This window comes from Anolis carolinensis, chromosome 1 (genome assembly GCF_035594765.1).
Source record: "Anolis carolinensis isolate JA03-04 chromosome 1, rAnoCar3.1.pri, whole genome shotgun sequence".
NCBI lineage: Eukaryota > Metazoa > Chordata > Lepidosauria > Squamata > Dactyloidae > Anolis > Anolis carolinensis.
Genome location: NC_085841.1, coordinates 366,833,004 through 366,852,267, shown reverse-complemented (window position 1 = coordinate 366,852,267; position 19,264 = coordinate 366,833,004). Strand labels below are relative to the sequence as shown.

General features: G+C 43.4%; 1 protein-coding gene and 1 non-coding gene across 3 annotated transcripts in view; both read left to right on the top strand.

The window, feature by feature from the left end:
- The window catches only part of prpf39 (pre-mRNA processing factor 39), a 41,542-nt gene that overhangs the window by 17,147 nt on the left and 5,131 nt on the right, over positions 1 to 19,264 (top strand). For both annotated transcript variants that reach the window (XM_062968733.1, XM_062968732.1), the window contains exons 3-10: positions 2,920 to 3,045; positions 3,723 to 3,841; positions 6,228 to 6,395; positions 8,270 to 8,435; positions 9,992 to 10,099; positions 15,325 to 15,489; positions 15,824 to 15,950; positions 18,762 to 19,030. In XM_062968733.1, coding sequence (XP_062824803.1) covers positions 2,920 to 3,045; positions 3,723 to 3,841; positions 6,228 to 6,395; positions 8,270 to 8,435; positions 9,992 to 10,099; positions 15,325 to 15,489; positions 15,824 to 15,950; positions 18,762 to 19,030 — 1,248 coding nt within the window. The remainder of the gene's footprint in view (positions 1 to 2,919; positions 3,046 to 3,722; positions 3,842 to 6,227; positions 6,396 to 8,269; positions 8,436 to 9,991; positions 10,100 to 15,324; positions 15,490 to 15,823; positions 15,951 to 18,761; positions 19,031 to 19,264) is intronic.
- LOC134295807 (small nucleolar RNA SNORD127) lies at positions 19,097 to 19,177 on the top strand. Its single transcript, XR_010002413.1, has one exon. It is a non-coding gene; the product is annotated as a small nucleolar RNA SNORD127 (small nucleolar RNA).

Here is a 19,264-nt window from a genome sequence, read left to right as displayed (position 1 = left end):
CAGGTTTTAGGCTTTGTCAGTTCTCTAGAGCTAGGAGGTTGAAAGAGTGAAACAACCACTGAGAACCTCCCTTTGGAATCATGGGAGTTCTAAATTGCCACGCGGAAAATAACATTCAAAGATCACTTTCAACAGATTATGGAGTCCTGGGTCCTAGCTGTCTTCTAGGAGTAAAGAGAAAGCTGCTGGCAAGTGTAATCTGTTGTGTTCTCCCCTTCAATAGTTTGTGACATACAAAGCAGCTTGAATTGTGTCTGCAAAATTATAAGAATCTAAAACTGTTTCAAAGTGTTTTTGGCAACCTAGATCCTATCAGGATGCTCTTTGGTAAAAATGAGTGTTCAAAGTTTTTGTTTGTGCTGTGAATTTGTTTTGTTGTTATTTGTGCCTGCAGAATTTATGTAGTTCTCTTTCTTGCCAAAGACCTTTCAAAACAAGAAGGCAGACAAGATAAAAATGCATTTATAACCCTGATACTTTGAAACATTCTTTGTCTTTTGAAATCGCCTGATTATAGCATTTTGAAGAGCCGTTTCAACACATGACTAATGATTTCCAGCTCTTTGAAAATGTTCGTTTTGGTTCTTTGCCAGGTGGTTCTTTGCAAATGACATGTGCATTGATTTCCCAAAGCAGCAGAGTAAAATGTTTTATAAGGGTTTTTATTTACACTTAAACTTCAAAGCTTCACTTTGAAGCTTTCAGTTGGATTTCAGTCTGAGTTCTTAGATTAATCTCTTAGAGCCCATAGAAATTATCTGTCATTGGCCTTAAATAGTCTGTCTAATGATTAATGGTAGTTTTCTGATACTGGCAAAAACAAGTTCCTGCTGGAAGAGTGTGGCAGCCAGAACTATATGAAGCACCTTGCCGGCTCATCGTCACCACCTTATTGTCTGTTCTTTCAGTATTACTGAGGACAAATGATGGCGGAGCAATATGATCCCAGTTGAGCAGTTAATATGGGGAGGGAGGTCCCTTTACTCTGGGGTTTTCCTCCCATTTACTTCATTTCTGATTTCTCCAATCTTTTGAGGATAAGCTTTAGTCCTGCTGTTTTGTGTCTTATATGCATTTCACTAGTGGTACCATTATTTTTTACTTTGTGGAAATTTTGTTGGAAACTTGTTGGAAAGGTAGCATTCAAGTGGGGTGCCACAGTGGGGAGAATAATAATAATAATAATAGCTTTATTTGTATCCTGTCACCATCTCATTGGGGCTTGGGGCAGTTCAAAGAAAGCACTCAATACGTAGTGCAGCAATATACAAATACAACAATATATAAAAAGATGTAAGTTAACAACAATAAAATTAACCCAATTTACTACAAACAGCAATAAAACCCCTAATAATTTAAAGGGTACTATAAAACCCAGCAGGCAGCAAAAATAGTGACTGCACACAATACCAGCCCCATAAAGTGCAGAAGTGAAGCAACTCACTAAACAAAATAAAACTTGCCTTCAAGCCTAAAAGATCTTGGTAGCCTGTTGTTCAGTCTTCTGTTTTGCATTTCCCTTAGATATGTTTGTTAAACTTTGCTGGACAAGCACATAATAGTAGTTATGGGCAATTGTTCCATCACCTGTCATTTCATGACTCTCAATGCCATATCCATCTCCGACAGGTGAATCTCTAACTACTTAGGATTTTTCCTCCTAAGGAGAGCTTGCAACAATCTATTCCCATTAGATGCCTTCTTTCCCCAGAAAATGCAGAACTGGTGCTTTAATCTGATCTACAATGCTTATTTTCACTTAGATTTACTACACAGAACTGAATATCCCATTCTGCGTTTGAACTGAAATACTTAATTATCCTTTATGGAGGTGGCTCTAGTCCTGTGCTGAAGAGCACTAGAAAAATAAGATAGTTTCATTTTGAATGTGTGGCGGTGCTTGGGATATTTGAAGATCTGCACAGTGTCTCTTCCTCACCTTTTCTCCTGCAAGCCAGATGTTTCCACCGTTCCTCATAGAGCTTGATGTCCCGATCCCTCTCTATCCCAGTCCCCCTCCTTGGGGCAGGTCTGGTAGCTAATTCTTGGAGGATTGAGCACTGAAGGAGAGTCTACAGCATTTGTGAGAATCTGAGTATTAAGTGGGTGTCATGTGCCCCCAGATGTGGTTGGAGCACAATTTCCATCAGCCCTAGCCAGCAGAGCCAAGTGGTGGGAATTTAATGCCCTTCTCTTGAAGGAGGCATTTATATACCAAAGCCTAGCTGTCAGAATGGGAGATTGGAGCAGATGACCTTATTCTTCCTTCAGTCCAAAACTACAGACTTTGCTTTCTGTGCTTTGAATGAACTGTTCTGTGGGACATTCTTCGTATTTTCCTGGTCTCCCCATTTCAGAGACCATAAATTGATTTAATACATTTTGATTTTTACCGTCCTCATCTCAAGGATGTTCTGGACAGGTTCTAATATCTGGTAGGAGCTTAAAACTAAGACCAAAGATCCACCCTTAAGCATCATAACCTAAAGGGGAATTGCCTTCTTTTAACTTAAAGCTGTCTGTTGGAATATCTTCAAAAGAAGGTGACTTTCATTGATGGTCAGGGTTTTGGGACTGTTGCAGGCTGGTGGTTGTAGTGCCCACTTGTGTACCTTTGTTTCACAGACTCGGCACACTGATTCATAGCAAGACTGGACTTCTGGGTGGAATTTCTTAAGGTATTCCCTAAGGCAGGCATGGGTAAATTCGGCTCTCCCTCAGGTGTTTTAGACTTCAACTCTCACAATTCCTAACAGCCTTGGCTGTTAGAAATTGTGGGAGTTGAAGTCCAAAATACCAGGAGGGCCCAAGTATGTGGGATCTGTGTTACCCCAGTGCCAAGGTGGATGATGAGTGGATTAGTGTGTATTTCCCATGTCCTTTGGAAAGCCTTAAACCGGACTGTGTGTTTTCTCCCAGAACCATTTACTCGCCGCCAGGAAAGCCTTTGACAGGTTTTTCGTGCATTACCCATATTGTTACGGCTACTGGAAAAAGTATGCCGACATGGAGAAGCGCCACGGCAACATGAAGCAGTCGGATGAGGTATGTACCTGTGTAGGGGTACCCAGGCTTTGCTTGTGGTCCTGAGAGCCAAAGGATGACTAGTCCACTGCCAGGAAAAGGGACTCCTTGGCTGCCAGAACCCGGTGCCACTTTTGGCCAGGGCTTTCTGTTTGCACTTGGTCACTCCTGGTGACGTTTGGAGCTAACATCTTCTCTCTTTGTTGGCAGGTGCGTTAAACCTCTACTACAGTTTGTCAAGCTTTGCAGTGCAAGCGTCTGCATTACACTGCAGCTTAACAAGTAGGGCAGGGCTTTTCTGTCCCTTATATACAATTATATACCTTTATTATTATTTCACAAAATTCAAACGCTGTGGTTGGTTCTGCTGGTCACTATTGCTACATCTTGTTGCATTTTTGGTCAGACGCTGTCATTGGTGCTCTAAAGGGTCTGTGCCCTATGGTCTGTACCCCAAGGCCTGCCCACACAGCCTGGTCAGACGCAGAGACCGCTGCGCCTTGAAGATCCAAGACGTGGAGATCAGAGCATTGCCATGTTCTAGCCAACCTCCACCCAAATGGTAATGGTAGATCATTTACACAAAATTCCAGTACATTAGTATTTCTTAAGGTTCACCGGATAACACAGTGATGCCTCTCTCTTGTGCTCTAAACGGAGGATTTGAAGGATAGCTCTTTCTGGTGTTCTCTTTGTAGGTGTATCGGAGAGGGCTGCAGGCTATACCTCTGAGCATTGATCTCTGGATCCATTACATCAACTTCCTCAAAGAGACGCTGGATGCCAGTGACCCTGAAGCCGTGGGCACCATCCGGGGGTGAGTCGAGGGAAAAGATAATCCTGTGTGCTTTCTCTGTGCCGTATAATTTGGTTTAGGCAGATGTATCGTGTATGGCAGACAAGGGCCAACTTTGGCCCTCCAGGCATTTTGGACTTCAACTCCCACAATTCCTAACAGCCTACTGATTCTTAAGAATTGTGGGAATTGGTCCAAAACACCAGGAGGGAGGGCCAAAGTTTGCCGATGCCTGCCTTATAAGGTGTACCTTGTGCCAACAAGTCTTTAGTTCAGCATGGTGTTCCTTCATGTGGAATAGGAGATGTCATGTTCCACTAGAAGTTGCTCTCTGTTGAATTGGTTATTTTTGGACATTTGTATTTCTAGGACATTTGTATTGGTACTATTTTTGACATTTGTCTTTTTAGTATCAAAAGCGCTTTAAGTGGTTCCAGTCCAGTTTACTTGTCTGAACTTCTATCTCTCTATGGATCCACCTTGGAGGTTAAGATCATCAGGAGAGGCACTTCTCTCGATCCCACCACCGTTGCAAACTCAATTGGTGGGGATGGGAGACAAGGCCTTCTCAGTGGTGGCCCACCTTCTGTGGAACTCCCTCCCTGATGAAATCAGGTCAGCCCCCTCCCTCCTATCCTTTAGGAAAAAACTTAAAACATGGTTGTGGGACTAGGCTTTCAAGCAGCAGGCACAGCGATAATAATAAAGATATCCAGATTTCAAGAAGAAAACTTGTAATAATTAGGAGTATATTTTCTATCTGGTCGGATGTGAGCCCTCAGCGGATAATTTTTTCATTCTAAGCATATTCCTTTTGCACTAAGATCCAGCTAATAGGTCTGGTAAATGCAGCCAGCCTGAATTCTACCTGACCAAGAAATTGGGGTCATGACATTGTAGGGCTGAGGAATAGAAGATGCTTTCTTTGTCTGGTATTGGCCCTTGGGAAACTTGAATACTGATCTTTGTGGTCGGCCTTCAATTGCAACATTCACACTTGCTTCAAACAGACAAGAATTCTTTCCACAGATAGTTTTCAACAGACCTCACAACCTCTGAGGATGCCTGCCATAGATGTGGGTGAAATGTCAGTAGAGAATGCATCTGGAACATGGCCATACAGCCCGGAAAACTCACCGCAACCCAGGGGTTGCTCTGCTGATAACATTGTTAGCAAAATGATAATGGGTTTTCATTGAGAAAGTTAAGCTTTAGTTTTTGGGTGTTGTGCTGATTGTCGAGTTTATGGGCTAATCACCATTTAGGCTGGCAAATAGAGGAGTGCTCTGTGCGTAGACATCCTCTTCCCCTTGAGGCATGTAGTGATATAGAGCCAGCGCAAAATGTCTTTTCAGTAAGGCGTCTTTTGTTCTGGGGAGTGGCTCCCTCCTTCAGCCCTGATACTGACAGGAAAGGGCTGTTCTCCTGGGAGTGGGAAGCCACTTCAGCCTCAAAGGCACAGATTTGTTTTCATCCCTTCTTCCCGGGAGGCACATAGTCACCCATGTGTTACTGTGCAGCTCACTGGATGTCCCTCCCAGGCTTTTCTGTGCACATCTCGCATTAAGCTTGCTTACCTCACATAAGGATTCTTACAGAGTCATGTTCTTGCCAACCCCCTAACACTTTCTCTCATAAAGCATGGAGTTGCTTTCCCTGAGCTATCATTTTAAAATGTTTTCTAGTCCTGGCTGCAGGTGAATACAGTGGAACTTTATAAGACAAGGAGGTTTGAACATACGTTTTATTCTAATGCCTCTGTATTTTTTAAAAAAAAAAACCTAATATGAAAATCATGTTTGTGTGTAATTCTGGCTTCTGGAAGGAGGAACTGAAAGATGGGCAACCTGTGTCTGTTAGCCCTGGGCAGAGTCCCTGTGCTTTAATCCCTGTATTGTAACAATGCGGGGTGAGTGCTGGGATCCTCCAGGTGACTGCAGATGCCATTATTCTTCACCCTTGGCCATGCTGCTTGGAGTCCTAATGCACCCATATGTGGAGGACCACAATGTCTTACTTTACACTTAATGTAAATATGTGCTATAAATACACATAAAGCCCTCACAGGATTTTACTGAACAGTCCTATTTTTTTTAATAGTTACATTCCTTAAAAAAATATGGGGCAACTAGGTCAAAGCCTTCGACAACTTGCATCAAATCAGAGATGTTTTAGCCTGATTCCCGTCACCTCTGACCATTGGCCTCGTGTCTTGGGGCTGATGGAAGTATATGAAAGAACCCAGGTTGTTTAAGTTTCCTGGGCACATGAAATGATCATTATAAACAATTCCACAGTCTATTGCTGAAAAGGCCTGATGCAGCAGTGTTTTTTTTTTAAAGTGAAAGTTGCTTGTTTCATACTGACGCAATGCTTCCATGATCCCCGCCATTGTTTTCCTTCCCAGGACCTATGAGCACGCAGTCTTAGCTGCAGGTACGGATTTCCGCTCAGACAAACTCTGGGAAATGTATATAAACTGGGAAAATGATGAGGGCAGCCTAAAAGCTGTCACTGCTGTGTTTGACCGCATTCTTGGAATCCCGACTCAGCTGTACAGCCATCACTTTCAAAGGTAAGGTTCTCTTAGCATTCTTTGGCTGGTGTGACTGTTTTTGTGTTCAGTCCTTTCCCTTCCCACCTTCATTGTGCTTCAAGCAGGAGAAGGGAGGGGTTGTTACAATGCTTTGAGGTGGCACTGTAGCTTCCAGGCATTTTGGGTGCTTTATATAAAAACAGTGTAATGATGGGAATGATCACTTTATCAGTTAGAAGGCCTATTCAGGCAACTGTTGGATGGTAAATTAACACGTAGGCAAATTGCATTGATTGAATGGGTCTGCTCTAGTCAGGACTCACAACAGAATGTAGGCCAATGTGTAACTTTACACTAAGAGTTCTATTGCCATCATGCATTGATGATTTCCAACACCACAACAGAATGTATGCAAACAGATGCAAAATGGACATTGCCCTCCTGCACATGCAGTGCCCAGTGGCATTCAGTCTTCCATTGAATATGGATCTTATACCACAGCCAAAGGTGTATATCCACTTACCTAATGGTACTTATGCATGCATATGTTATTAAAAAAGGATGCATGCTGAACTATTGGACCGTTATTTTAACCCACATCCCAAAGGAGCAGCAAAAAAACCTAGTTTAAATTGTAATAATGATTTTGAAAGATGGGAAGGGAAGCATTGCATTTCTTGCATTAAAGATAGAGGATTTGAAGCTGCTTGTGTGTTTCCTACAACAGCTTCACTGAGCAGGAAACTTTTCCTGTTCAACCTGAGCATAGTTTTGTGAACTGTGCACTTGCTTTAGTGACATGCACTGAGTGCCCTGGGGGAACTAATGTTTTTTCACCTTGATTTCTGTGAATCTCACAATTGGGTATCATACAACTTCTGGGTATATAGATTCAACTCTGAGAATCACACAATTTCTCCAGAAGGATGAGAATACTTCTGACAAGAGGGCTTTTTGGGCATCTTCTTCCTGGCCTCCTCAGCTTTGTATGCTTTGCCCGACATAACTGGCTTCTCAGGAGAAGGAGTGGGCTCCTTTGACTTGTTTTTTTTGGAGTGAGAGGCAGCCTCCTCCTTGACCAAGCATTTTGTGACTAGCTATTATCATTGGAGAAGTGAGTGCAGGCACAGGTTTCTCTGAACTCGAAGGAGCCGCTGGGCTGAACCCAAGGCGTTGAAGTTGACTGTTTGGCACAGACGATGAGGGAAACAGAGTCTGTTGATCAGGGCCTCCTGATTTTTCCTGGAACTGAATGCAGTTGAGCTAAATGTTCTTCACTTAGGCACATAAGGCACTTAGAGTGTCCATCAGTGCCTGTGAATTTCCCATTACATTGCTCAAATATCTTGAATCTTGTAGTAGAGGCTATCCCACAGGCCGTGATGTAGGGAGAGTTCCCAAGTCTGTCAGAACAAGCAAGAAAGAGAGTGAGCTAAGCAAAATGACAGCACAAATGAAGACTGGAGCTCTGACTAAAACTTCTAGTCAGACATAACAAAAATTAAATAGCTTGAAGCGAGCAGAGATTACTGAGCTCGGCTGCAGTGTAGCAAAAGGGCTTTATATAGCCTTGGGACAGTTACCACCCAAACCTTTTCTGCTTAGCGATTCTAAAAGGCTCCGAAGAGGCTTTGTGCAGACATAGAATATCCAGTTGTGTGACTTCACAGAAGACCATAAAAAGAAATAACAGTTACAGGTGAGCAACCTGTCCTTCACAGCCCAGCTTCTCTGCCAGAGCTGGTTGTTCATTCTGTCCTTGGTTCAGTGAATCTTGAATGTCCTCCTTTCCGACGGGTGCTTATGGTACCTTCTTGGTGTCTCAAGCTGTAAAGCAAAGTGTGGTTTCTTGTCATGTGCCACAAGGAGCATAATGATGTGTTACATAAGGAATATGTCTTGTTGTTCTGCAGGTTCAAAGAGCATGTGCAGAACAATCTGCCCCGAGACATTCTAAGCACCGAGCAATTTGTTCAGCTCCGCAGGGAACTGGCTTCTGCCCATAGTCATAATGGGGAAGAGGCACCCCCGGGAGATGACTTCCCCTCTGGGACTGAAGAAATCACTGACCCTGCAAAGGTAACTTGTGCAAATGGATAGATCTGTATACAGCCTGTCTGATTTCCCAATGTATCTGAGGGAGAGTTTAAGTACTTTGGTTGAGGCACCAGCCTTTGTTCAGTCTTCCTGCTGCTTGTTATAAAGGATGTGCTTGGGAGTGAGTGCTAAATAAGGCTGAAACGGAATGTCTTCCTTTGCCTAGAGAAGACCCAATGAAGCAGTCGTTTGCACTGCTGTAAATTGTTTTGTCCTTCATTAGTTTGTTCAGCGAGTCTGTTCTAAATGGCATCAGCAGGTAGGTTCAGGCCTACACTGACATTCATTTCAGGCTTCGTCACATGTAAAAAATCAATCCGTTGGCCTCTTGTCCCTTAGCCAGACTGGATTCCCTCATCCCAGAGGTAGCAGGTGTGCTTTTGACAATGCATTCCATGATTCATGTGAACTGATCATAAGCAGAATTGTACCTCTTGGCTACCTATCGCTTTGTCACATGGAGGAAAGGTCATTACCAGCTCCTTCCTCTCCAGGAAAGCGAACCTAGCCTTCCTCTTACTGGCCTCTTGGCATCCCAATGAGAGTGGTGAGGCCACGTGTCGCCACCAAGGCTCTCTCGTGGTCTGTCCAAGCAATCCCTGCTCTTTCCACTACCCTTGAAAGCTGGGAAGGTAGTTAGGTGGCTGCACAGCTAAAGAGAGGGCCTTCTCTCACCTCAGCAAGTTTGGGAGTGGGGAGGCCCACTGCTCCTTTAATGCTGGCGGGATTGTGGGCTTATTTGGGTCTATACTCCAATTGAGGTTGGAATGGGGGGAGACTTGAGGCTTAGGATATTTTGGGGAACACAGGACTGGCATGCCTGCAAAGTCTAGAGAGGCTGGATTAGTGCAGCTCAGAGCAAACAACACACTAGAGTGGACTCCAGAGGTCTGGGACTTTTCTGTTTAAAACTGAGCGCTTGTTACTTACACAGTTGTCCTGTGGCCCACTCATATGGCATTGAGTCCCTGCCTGGCAGCAACCTCCACGGCTTTCCCAATTCTGTTATGTGCCTCCCTTCCCATGTTCCGTATCCCAGGAGCAGCTGGGGGTTTCTCCTTAGAGCACTATTCAGCAGGCCAGAATCCCAAAGGCCAATTTTAAATGATTTACATTCTTTTCTATTACATTTTAATTTTTGTACCATGTATTTTAATGTATATATTTTATAGCACTGTGTTGTAGTATATACACTTTATTGTATGTATTTTATAAGATTTGTTTAATTGTGTTGTGCCCCACCTTTAGCTGTGAGGAGAGTAACAAAAAGTGAGGCGGGTAACAAATAAAATTATTTATTATTATTATTATTATTATTATTATTATTATTATTGTCATCATCATTAGCTGTAGGGCGTCTTTGGGATTCTTCACCTGCCAGATTATGTACCAGAAGAATATCTTGTTTTCTAAATTTGTTGGGCTTAGGTGTGCATATGCATTTGCTTCAGAAAAGGCTGCCATAAACACTTTGAAACAGAACTATATCTTTCTACATGTTATTGAAAGCTCTCTTTTTGTGTCTGTGTTCCCCACAGCTAATCACTGAAATAGAAAACATGCGGCATCGAATCATTGAGATCCATCAAGAAATGTTCAACCACAATGAGCATGAAGTCAGCAAGAGGTGGACCTTTGAAGAAGGAGTGAGTTGGTTGGCATAGTCCTGTCATGAAATGCATTGGATGATACTTGGGGCTTTGTATGAAAACTGAGTGAGAGGATGCATGGCACAGTTGCACATACTAGTTTTGGCACTTGGGTATTTTTCTGATACCATAGAATTGGGACATCAGGAACAATGCTGACAATTGTAAGCCAACCTTGTATTTTTGTGCTTTGATGTGTGATTTCTGTTGGGTAGGCAGTTGATTAAAACTTTGTAAAAAATTACTTAAGTCAATTGCAGGATTTGCCCTGGCTTTTTAATTTCATTTGGAAATCAGCTTCGTTTTCTAATTAAAATCTTAATATCATCACAACAAAAAAGCAGAAGGCTTGATACTTAATGCTAGTTGCAACAAAAAAAGAGCCGGATTATTGTGAAATTATGACTGGCCTTGATTGCTGCTTGTGTTTATATTGAGAGTGCCTTCCATTGCAATGGGTTGCCTATGGGAGAGGCTTTGCTCCATTGCACGGCTAAAGGACAAGGCAGGCAGGGCCTGTTCCCTTCCCTGACAGAAGCCCCTGAACTAAAATCAATGCAAGCAGTAGAAGCCCCTTCCTGAATATTTCTGATCCTGTTTGGCCTGAAAAGGCAGACCAGTGTCCTGTTGGCTGCCTCAATGTGATGTGTACACATGAAGGAGCATTTGTTTTGCTTCCCTTTGCCCCCCCCCCAAATAATAATAATAATAATAATAATAATAATAATAATAATAATAATAATAATAATAATAGCCATGACATGGACAAATCCATGTTTTCTTCCAGTCCAGGAAGCCCTGGCTGTCTCAGGATGGAGTCCTTACATAATCCACTTACTTTGAAAGTATTCCATTTCAGTTCCTCAGAGTGTTAGGGAAATTCCCCAAAATAGCAAAGTATTTAAAAATACGAAACAGAGCAGTTCAGCTCACATCAAGCAGCAGGCAGCGATGGTGTGGCTGTAAATAATTCTTGAGTTAAGGAAGCTAGATGCAGAGCTCAATCTTACAGGTTTCCAAAGGTTTATTAAAACGTAACAATTACATTTCTTGATAGAAAAGATTGGGTCTAAGCATCCGTTCTAACTCCATTATTTTTAAGGTTCAACAAAAGGAAAAATCCCTAAAGCCTACATTTTCCCATTCACACAGAGTAGAGAGAAATCAGGGTGGTGAAAAAGGAGGTGAAAAAGAAGTGACCACGAGGTTTTAGAACAAAGGGAACATGCATCCTGAAGAATTCCATTCTAAGTCATCAATTAGGATGGGGGAGGGGGGGGGAAGAAAGGTCAGAGAGAAAACAGACACAGCAACTACAGGCATTCAGGGATGAGGGGGAAAGAAGGGATTCCCTCAGCCTCGCTTAATGCTATCTTATCTACTTCTCATTGAGGACTGCAGACTTGAACAGTGTGAGGTTGAAATCCAACACAAAGGACTCCCCGGGAAGCTGTCTCCTGGTTCACATGAATGCCTTGTGACTGCTTCTGCCTGTCTTCCGTCAAGGTGGCAGATTTGCACAGAGATAGAGTTGTGCTCCCTTTTGGCGGAGGCAGCTGTTCCAGTGGTTGCATTAAAGGAATTCTCCCCTCTGCATTCCTTTATGGGCACGCCTCTTCTCTAGTGAAAGATGCATTCTCTAATTCTAATGTCTCATGTCTGGCACAGGCAAGATTGGTGTCTTGTCTCCTTTTGTCTTTGAAGTTCATAGACTTAGAAGAGGCCACAGGGACCCTCCATTCCAATCCCATTCTGCCAGGCAGGAGGACACAGTTGTGCTTTGGGATTTACTATTGTACTTTTAACACAGGCATTGACAAACTTCAGCCCTCCAGGTGTTTTGGACTTCTACTCCCACAATTCCTAACACCCGCTAGGGGCCAAAGTTTGCCCATGCCTGCTTTAAGATGTATTTTCATGATTGCATTGCATCCCACTGATTTAATTAGCAAGTTTTGAGAGCACTGGGGCTTCCGACCCAGCAGGGAATTCCACCTAAATACATTTATCTATTTATTTGAAGAACTTTATGCCTTGCTTCTCTCTTTGAATGAGATCCATGCCTTTCTCATTTGTTAGAGTTCACTTGTGTCTGTTTGCCATAATTAGGCAGTCTCCCAAGAAAGGGCGGAGAGATGTCCCAGTGCTCCAGGTTTAGCCAAGTTCAACTAGATCCTGAAGATCCCTTCCTCTTTAATCCTCAGTTTTCCTTGGGAGTTTTAAAAGGCAGAGAAATGTTTTTTTTATGCATACAAGTTGGAGAGGAGTAATTCTCTCAATTGGGGGGGGGGGGAATGAAACCCACTGCTTATTCTCAGCTCAGCAAAGAGTTGCATGTCCTCTGGTGTTTTTAGAAAGTTCTGTTTCTTGCAGCATCAGAAAAGTCAGGGGCTGACAATGTTGCTCAGAACCTGCTTCTTAGGCAGAAACAGGCCTTTGCTATTCATAGTGTAATGGCTGACCAGGTGTGTTGTGAAGTGCAAAGCAGACAGGGTGTGTCCAAAGGACTGGAGGAGCACCTTCCTGCACATATGAATGTGCTTATGTACTGCTGGCTGTTGTATTGGATCACACATTGGACCCTTCCCAAGTGTCTAGCACTATGTGATTTATGCGTGCAGATCCAAATAGGGTGGCCTTTTGTAGCTGACAGATGGTGATTTCGTCAGCGCCAATTGTTTTAAAGTGCTGGCCAAGGTCTTTTGGCACTGCACCCAGTGTTGCAGTTGTTATTTATATTTATATATTTTTCTCTTTATAAGGAGATTCAAAATCATTACAATACATTTTAAAATAAACAAATGTTAAAACAATATTAACAATATTAACTTACCACCCAGCAAGTGCAGTTAGTTCCAGATTTAGCATTGGTGAACATTTCCTCTGGTTCCAATGCTCAGTTAGCACATAAGGACCTAATGACACTCCTAATTCTAGTTGCCAGAGTCCTGACAGTGAATAGCACAAGAGTGGAAATCTGGAAGCGCACTGAACATTGTCCTCTTATGGTACTCAAGAACTGTTCCAGAAGACTCAAAGAACTTAATGGAGGCACGGACATACATAATTTTACAGGAACTTGGCTGACTTTTATTTGTAATGCTACTCAATCAACAGGCTCAAGAAGACAGGCCTCAAGGACTCATGCTCCTCTGTGGAATTGCTGGCTGGTTCTGTTGGCCCAAGGCAACCTTAATCTCCTTGCACCATTTTCATAGAGGTCTCGTGCAGAGACGGGATGTTGAATGGTTCTGCCTTGAAGACCAAGCGGCAGACAGTGGGACATGTGGCTTTTCTGCAAGGCCAAGGCAGGGGACGTTACATAACTCGGGTGTGCCTCCCGATCCCTTTGGCCTCCATCCAGTTTCTCTGTAGTTGGCAGGCTTTGATGCATGGCTTGCATTCCACACGGCTGGCTGGCTGGCATGTCGCTTTCCCCTTAAAAAGGCAATTAAAGAGAGACAGATTCTCTTAAAAGGGTTAGAGTCATGGATTGTAGCCACCATGTAAAGCAGATTAGGCCAAGCGTATGATTTTCTCAGGGAAGTCTATTTCTGTATGCATTTATATCATGCCAAAGCACTCACCTGCGTCTCTTCATGGGAAATTCAGTGGGCTGTGTGACACGTCGTGGGTGACTCATTTAATTAAAAATGTGCAAACTATTCTTCGAGGAAGCTCAAAGTAGGTCAAATGTTTTAAGTTATCGGAGTATCTTCCAGTTCAAACAAGTTTTCTTACTATATATTTCATATGCATGTGTTTCATATGCATGCTAACTCAGTGTTGTGGCAATGGAACCCTATTATAGTTTGTGATTGTATAGATCTTCTTGCAGTTTAGGAGCAACACCCAAACCTTTGGGAGTACAGGCCGTCCTTGAGTTACAAACGTCCAACTTGCAAAGGATTCCTAGTTAAGAATGGGGCTGAGACAGTAGGAAGTGAGAGAAGTCTACCCCTCAGAAGGAAAGTCCACTCCTGGAAGAGGAGACGTGTTAAAAATGCTGTGGAAGTGGATGCTGCAATAGATAGCAATGTGTCCGCACGGGTTTTGAGCCATTAGAGAAGAGCTTAGAGCCTTTCCTTGGCCTTTTGCACAAGGAACACAGTGGAGATGAATAGCAGCGCCAGGTTCTTGGCTTTGTGTCTTCCCACTGCATGTTTGCTCTGTATTGGGACCTAAATCTTCCTGTAACTTACCCTGACCACATCTGAGGCCAGGAGTTGTGTAATGCATTAAAAACAGTGAGGCTAGCTTAAAAACTACAATAAATCATATTGTAAATACAATAAATACAATAAATCAAATGCCCATGGTGTATTGCAGCCTCAAAGTCAAGAAGCGAAACGATAAAATATGGGTTTTGTTTGCTTGTATCAGTTGTGTTTTCTTAGTCTGTCCTTTCTTGCATGAAGCATAGGTCTCTGAAGTGAGGAAGTGTCAGATTTGCTTTGTATGTCACACTTTTCTCTGTTGATCACATCTTTCATTGGTTAGCTTTTCTTGAAAACACTTCAGATGCTCTTCTGATCAGAAGTGGATATGCAGCAGGAAAAACTGCATTGTGCTTTCCACCAGCCCTGTTTCTGTTTACTCATTGTGGGTGGCACAAAGGCAAGGTATCAACATCACCATACCCCATACAGTGTGAAGGTTAAAACCAGGAGGATAGGTACTATATTAAGCCCGTCACTGGGCTCAGTTGGGGGTTGTTAATTGCTGTCAAGTCAAGTTTATTATTGTGCCCTGCTCAAGGGGCAGCAGTTACATCAGCTATTGCAGCCTCCTCTTTTCCAGCTGTCTTTGGCTTTGCCAAGCATGATAGTCTTTCCTAGTGAGTCCTGTCTTCTTATCCTATGGCTGAAGGATGACAGGAAAGCTTGAATTGCTCTGATACCAAATTTATTTCCATCTTTTGCCACAAATCTGGGATGCTATTTTCTACTTGACTTGTTCATTTATATACTGTGTATATTGTAAAGTGTGTAGGCCAAGCATGGGCCAACTTTGGCCCTCCAGGTGTTTTGGACTTCAACTCTCACAATTCCTAACAGCCTACCGGCTGTTAGGAATTATGAGAGTTGAAGTCCAAAACACCTGGAGGGCCAAAGTTGGCCCATGCCTGGTTTAGGCCTTTCTGAAAGGCAGCAAGAGGTTTGGATTCCTGGTCTTGTGGCTGTTTTGCAGTGACCTCTCTGTGTCAATTGGCTCTCTTGCAGATCAAGCGCCCCTATTTCCACGTGAAGCCCCTGGAGAAGACCCAGCTGAAGAACTGGAAGGAGTACCTGGACTTTGAGATCGAGAACGGGACCCACGAGCGGGTGGTGGTCCTCTTTGAGCGCTGCGTGATCTCCTGTGCCCTCTATGAGGAGTTCTGGATCAAGGTACGGGGCGCCCCCCGCTCTGGCTCTCTCCCTTTTGCAAACATTGATGCTCAGCGATGACTCGCCTTCTGTTCTCTTGTTCGAATGTTGTTCATGTATAACTATATCTGTTGCATTAGGAGATGGTCTGCTTGCAACCAGATTTGACACAGCTGCATATGCCAACTTCGTTGCCTCTCTTCGTCCTTCCTTACAGAAACTAGTCTAATGGTTCAATAAAGGTGCTGAATGGGTTTAAACACAAGAATTTTATTTTATTATAGTTCTCTCAAGTATTTTAGCGGCCCAAAGTGAGGTAGGAAGCATTCAGTCTCTGCTCTGTCTTCAAATGCAGTATGCCAAGTACATGGAGAACCACAGCATCGAAGGGGTGAGGCACGTCTACAGCCGGGCATGCACCATCCACCTCACCAAGAAGCCCATGGTGCACCTCCTCTGGGCCGCCTTCGAGGAGCAGCAAGGTGAGCAGGGAGGGAGGAAGAAGGAGGAGGAGGGAGGAAGAAAAAGGGAGGAAGTCCAGGGATAGAGGAAAGAAGGAAGTCCAGGGAGGGAGGGAGGAAAAGGGAATGAAGGATAGGAAAGGGGGCGGAAGTCAAGAGAGGGAAGAAGGAGGGAGGGAGGAAGTAAAGGAGGAAGTCAAGGAAGAGAAGAATGAGGGAGGAAGGAAGGAAGGAGAGAAAGAAGGGAGGGAGGGAGGAGGCAAGGAAGGCAGCCACAGCTCTAGGTCTTTGCTGATTTAAGGAAGGGAAGGACTGGCCTCTCACCAGGCCCTCAGGTCTGCTTGGTCAACAACAGAAAGATGAAAGGAAAAGCATGGACATATTTCTTTCTTAGGCAGTCCCCCTCCCCAGAGTCACACATACTTCCAGGACTACCCCCAACTATCAAAATCATTATCATCTCTATCTTTACTTACCTTTCAAGGCTTGAGGGGGGATAATGTGTGTCGATAAAACATAAGACCATCAGAATGCATATATTAAAAGACACAGAGCAAAGATTAAAACACATTACAATCATGCATGCAAATTAAATTTAAATATAAAATTTATAGTTTTTCATTGACTGGGTAGACCTGCCAGGAGAGAGAGATCTTTAATTCAGTTTTATGTTTTGTCAGCTCATGTACTATTTATTAGTGGGCAGGGGATGAGGATCTGTCAGAATCTGTCAGAACGGTGAGATAAGTGTGTGTTTAAGAGTTCTCCTTCACGATCACACCCTTCCCAAATATGCTGATTGTCTCATAGGCAAGCTTTAAAAATCAACTCAAACATAGCAGAGTCCTTTATCAGTTGTCAGCAGAGTTTACTGCGTAGCCTGACCTTGTGCAGTTCACTGTTTTAGAAAACTTATTTACTCACCGTGGAGGCTTTTAATCTTGACATGTTGCTTTATGTGCAGCTATATACACACACATTAGGATCCCTTGATGTCCTATCAATCAGTGGCATGTGCACAGAGATACACTCAAATGTATAGCGAGAAGCAAGAGGAAAATAATGGCAAGGGGGAAAAAAAACACATGCTTGCTGCCCTCTTTTATACCCATTGTTTCTCTTCATCAGCCAGGGACAAAAATGAATGATGCTATTGGGGTATTGGATTGTGACCTGTTAGGATCATAATCTATTGGGCACCAGAATTTCAGGAGTGTTCCATTAGTTTATTGGTTAATGGATGATCACTGCATACATAAATATCTTGTTTCTATTCGATGTTTTTAGCAGACAAAGATTCAATTAGACTTCTTTAAATAACAAGCTTGTTTTACTTACAACTTTATAAATAATGTACATTTCTTATCAAGTTAAGCTTTAAAACATTTCAGTTTGTATCTTTAACTTACAATCTTTAACAGCCTCAAAACTATATTGCTTTGTATAGCTGTCTTTAATAACAGTCTACTTCCAAGGAACTCAAGCCTCAACACTTCTAACTTCCTACACAGACTTCTGTACTCAAACAGACTCAAGCCCCAACGTCTTCTAACTCCTTACACTGTCTTGTGCACTCTATCAGACTTCTGTACTGAAGCTGGCTTAAGGCTTAACTGACTTCTAACTATCATCCTTTTAAAACAACATTCTAAACAGTCACTGAACCAGTCGCATTGTCTGCAGCCCCTCCCACTGCTCTAAGTACATAGAGCTAAGATAACTGCAAATGAAAGAAAACATAACCTTCAGAAAATAAACAGACACATAAAACAGACAAAGGAGGCTTGAGAAGGTTGCTATCTCCAACAGATGCAACCGTTGTCATGCCTGTCACATGATTATGACTTCTTTTGCCTGTCCTTCCAGTTCCCCATCACCTTCAATAGGTGTGTGACCACATGTCCATTAGAACTGTATTTTACAACAGTTTTACACAATGGGGTTATAGCCAATGCATTCCTATCTAACAGTGTATTATCTCCCTAACAAGATATGGAGGTCCTTGTGACATCATGAGGAGTGGGATTGCTGGAGAACAATCCCTTCAGCAGCTCATTCCACAATATGGACTAATGCTTATAAATTTTTTATATTGTATTGTAATAGTTTTAATTGATTGTATGCACTATTTGTAATTTTTAGCTATGTGTAGGCATTGAATTTCTGCCAATTGTTGTAAGCTGCCCTGAGTCCCTTCGGGTGAGAAGGGCGAAATATCAAAGTTAGAAATAAATAAATACAGTAGAGTCTCGCTTATCCAACATAAACGGGCTGGCAGAACATTGGATAAGCAAATATGTTGGATAATAAGGAGAGATTAAGGAAAAGCCTATTAAACATTAAATTAGGTTATGATTTTACAAATTAAGCACCAAAACATCATGTTATACAACAAATTTGACAGAAAAAGTAGTTCAATACGCAGTAATGCTATGTAGTAATTGCTGTATTTACGACTTTAGCAGCAAAATATTACGATGTATTGAAAACACTGACTACAAAAATGCGTTGGATAATCCAGAACGTTGGATAAGTGAGTGCTGGATAAGTGAGACTCTACTGTACATACATACATACTTGGCAAACAGGAGCGAAGCAGGCTGCCGAACCCCAAGGATGGGACCTGGTTCTGCTATAATAGGCATGGGCCAACTTGGGCCCTCCCTCCAGGTGTTTTGGACTTCAACTCTCACAATTGTGGGAGTTGTAGTCCAAAACACTTGGAAGGAGGGCCAAGTTGGCCCATTCCTGTGGTATAACCTTGCGCCCCTCTCCCTTCGTCCAGCCTCCACACTCTCTTCTTCTTCTCATCCCTCTCTGCTCTGCTCCCAGGAAACATCCACGAGGCCAGGAGGATCCTGAAAACCTTTGAGGAGAATGTCTCTGGCCTGGCCATGATCCGCCTGCGCAGGGTCAGCCTGGAGCGGAGGCACGGCAACCTGGAGGAGGCGGAGCACTTGCTCCAGGAGGCGGTCAGGAATTCCAAGTCCAACTACGAGGCCTCCTTCTTCGCCGTGAAGCTGGCCCGGCACCTCTTCAAGGTCCAGAAGAGCCTCCCCAAAGCCAGGAAGGTCCTCCTGGAGGCCATCGACCGCGACAGGGTAGGCCTCTCCTCTTCTCCCCCCTCGACCGCGGCCCCTGGTTGCCGCTCCCCTTCGGCCAGTGACCGGCAACGGTGATGACACTGTGACCCTGCAGGGCCCTGGCTGCTCCGTGGAGACACCAGTCCCTCTAACCTGATGTTGCTGGTAGAGACAGATAGGAAAGCATCAGAGAAATAGTGGTAGCTTAAGCCCTGTATTTAACCCCAGTTCTCTTCTGCAGACGGAGAGGAA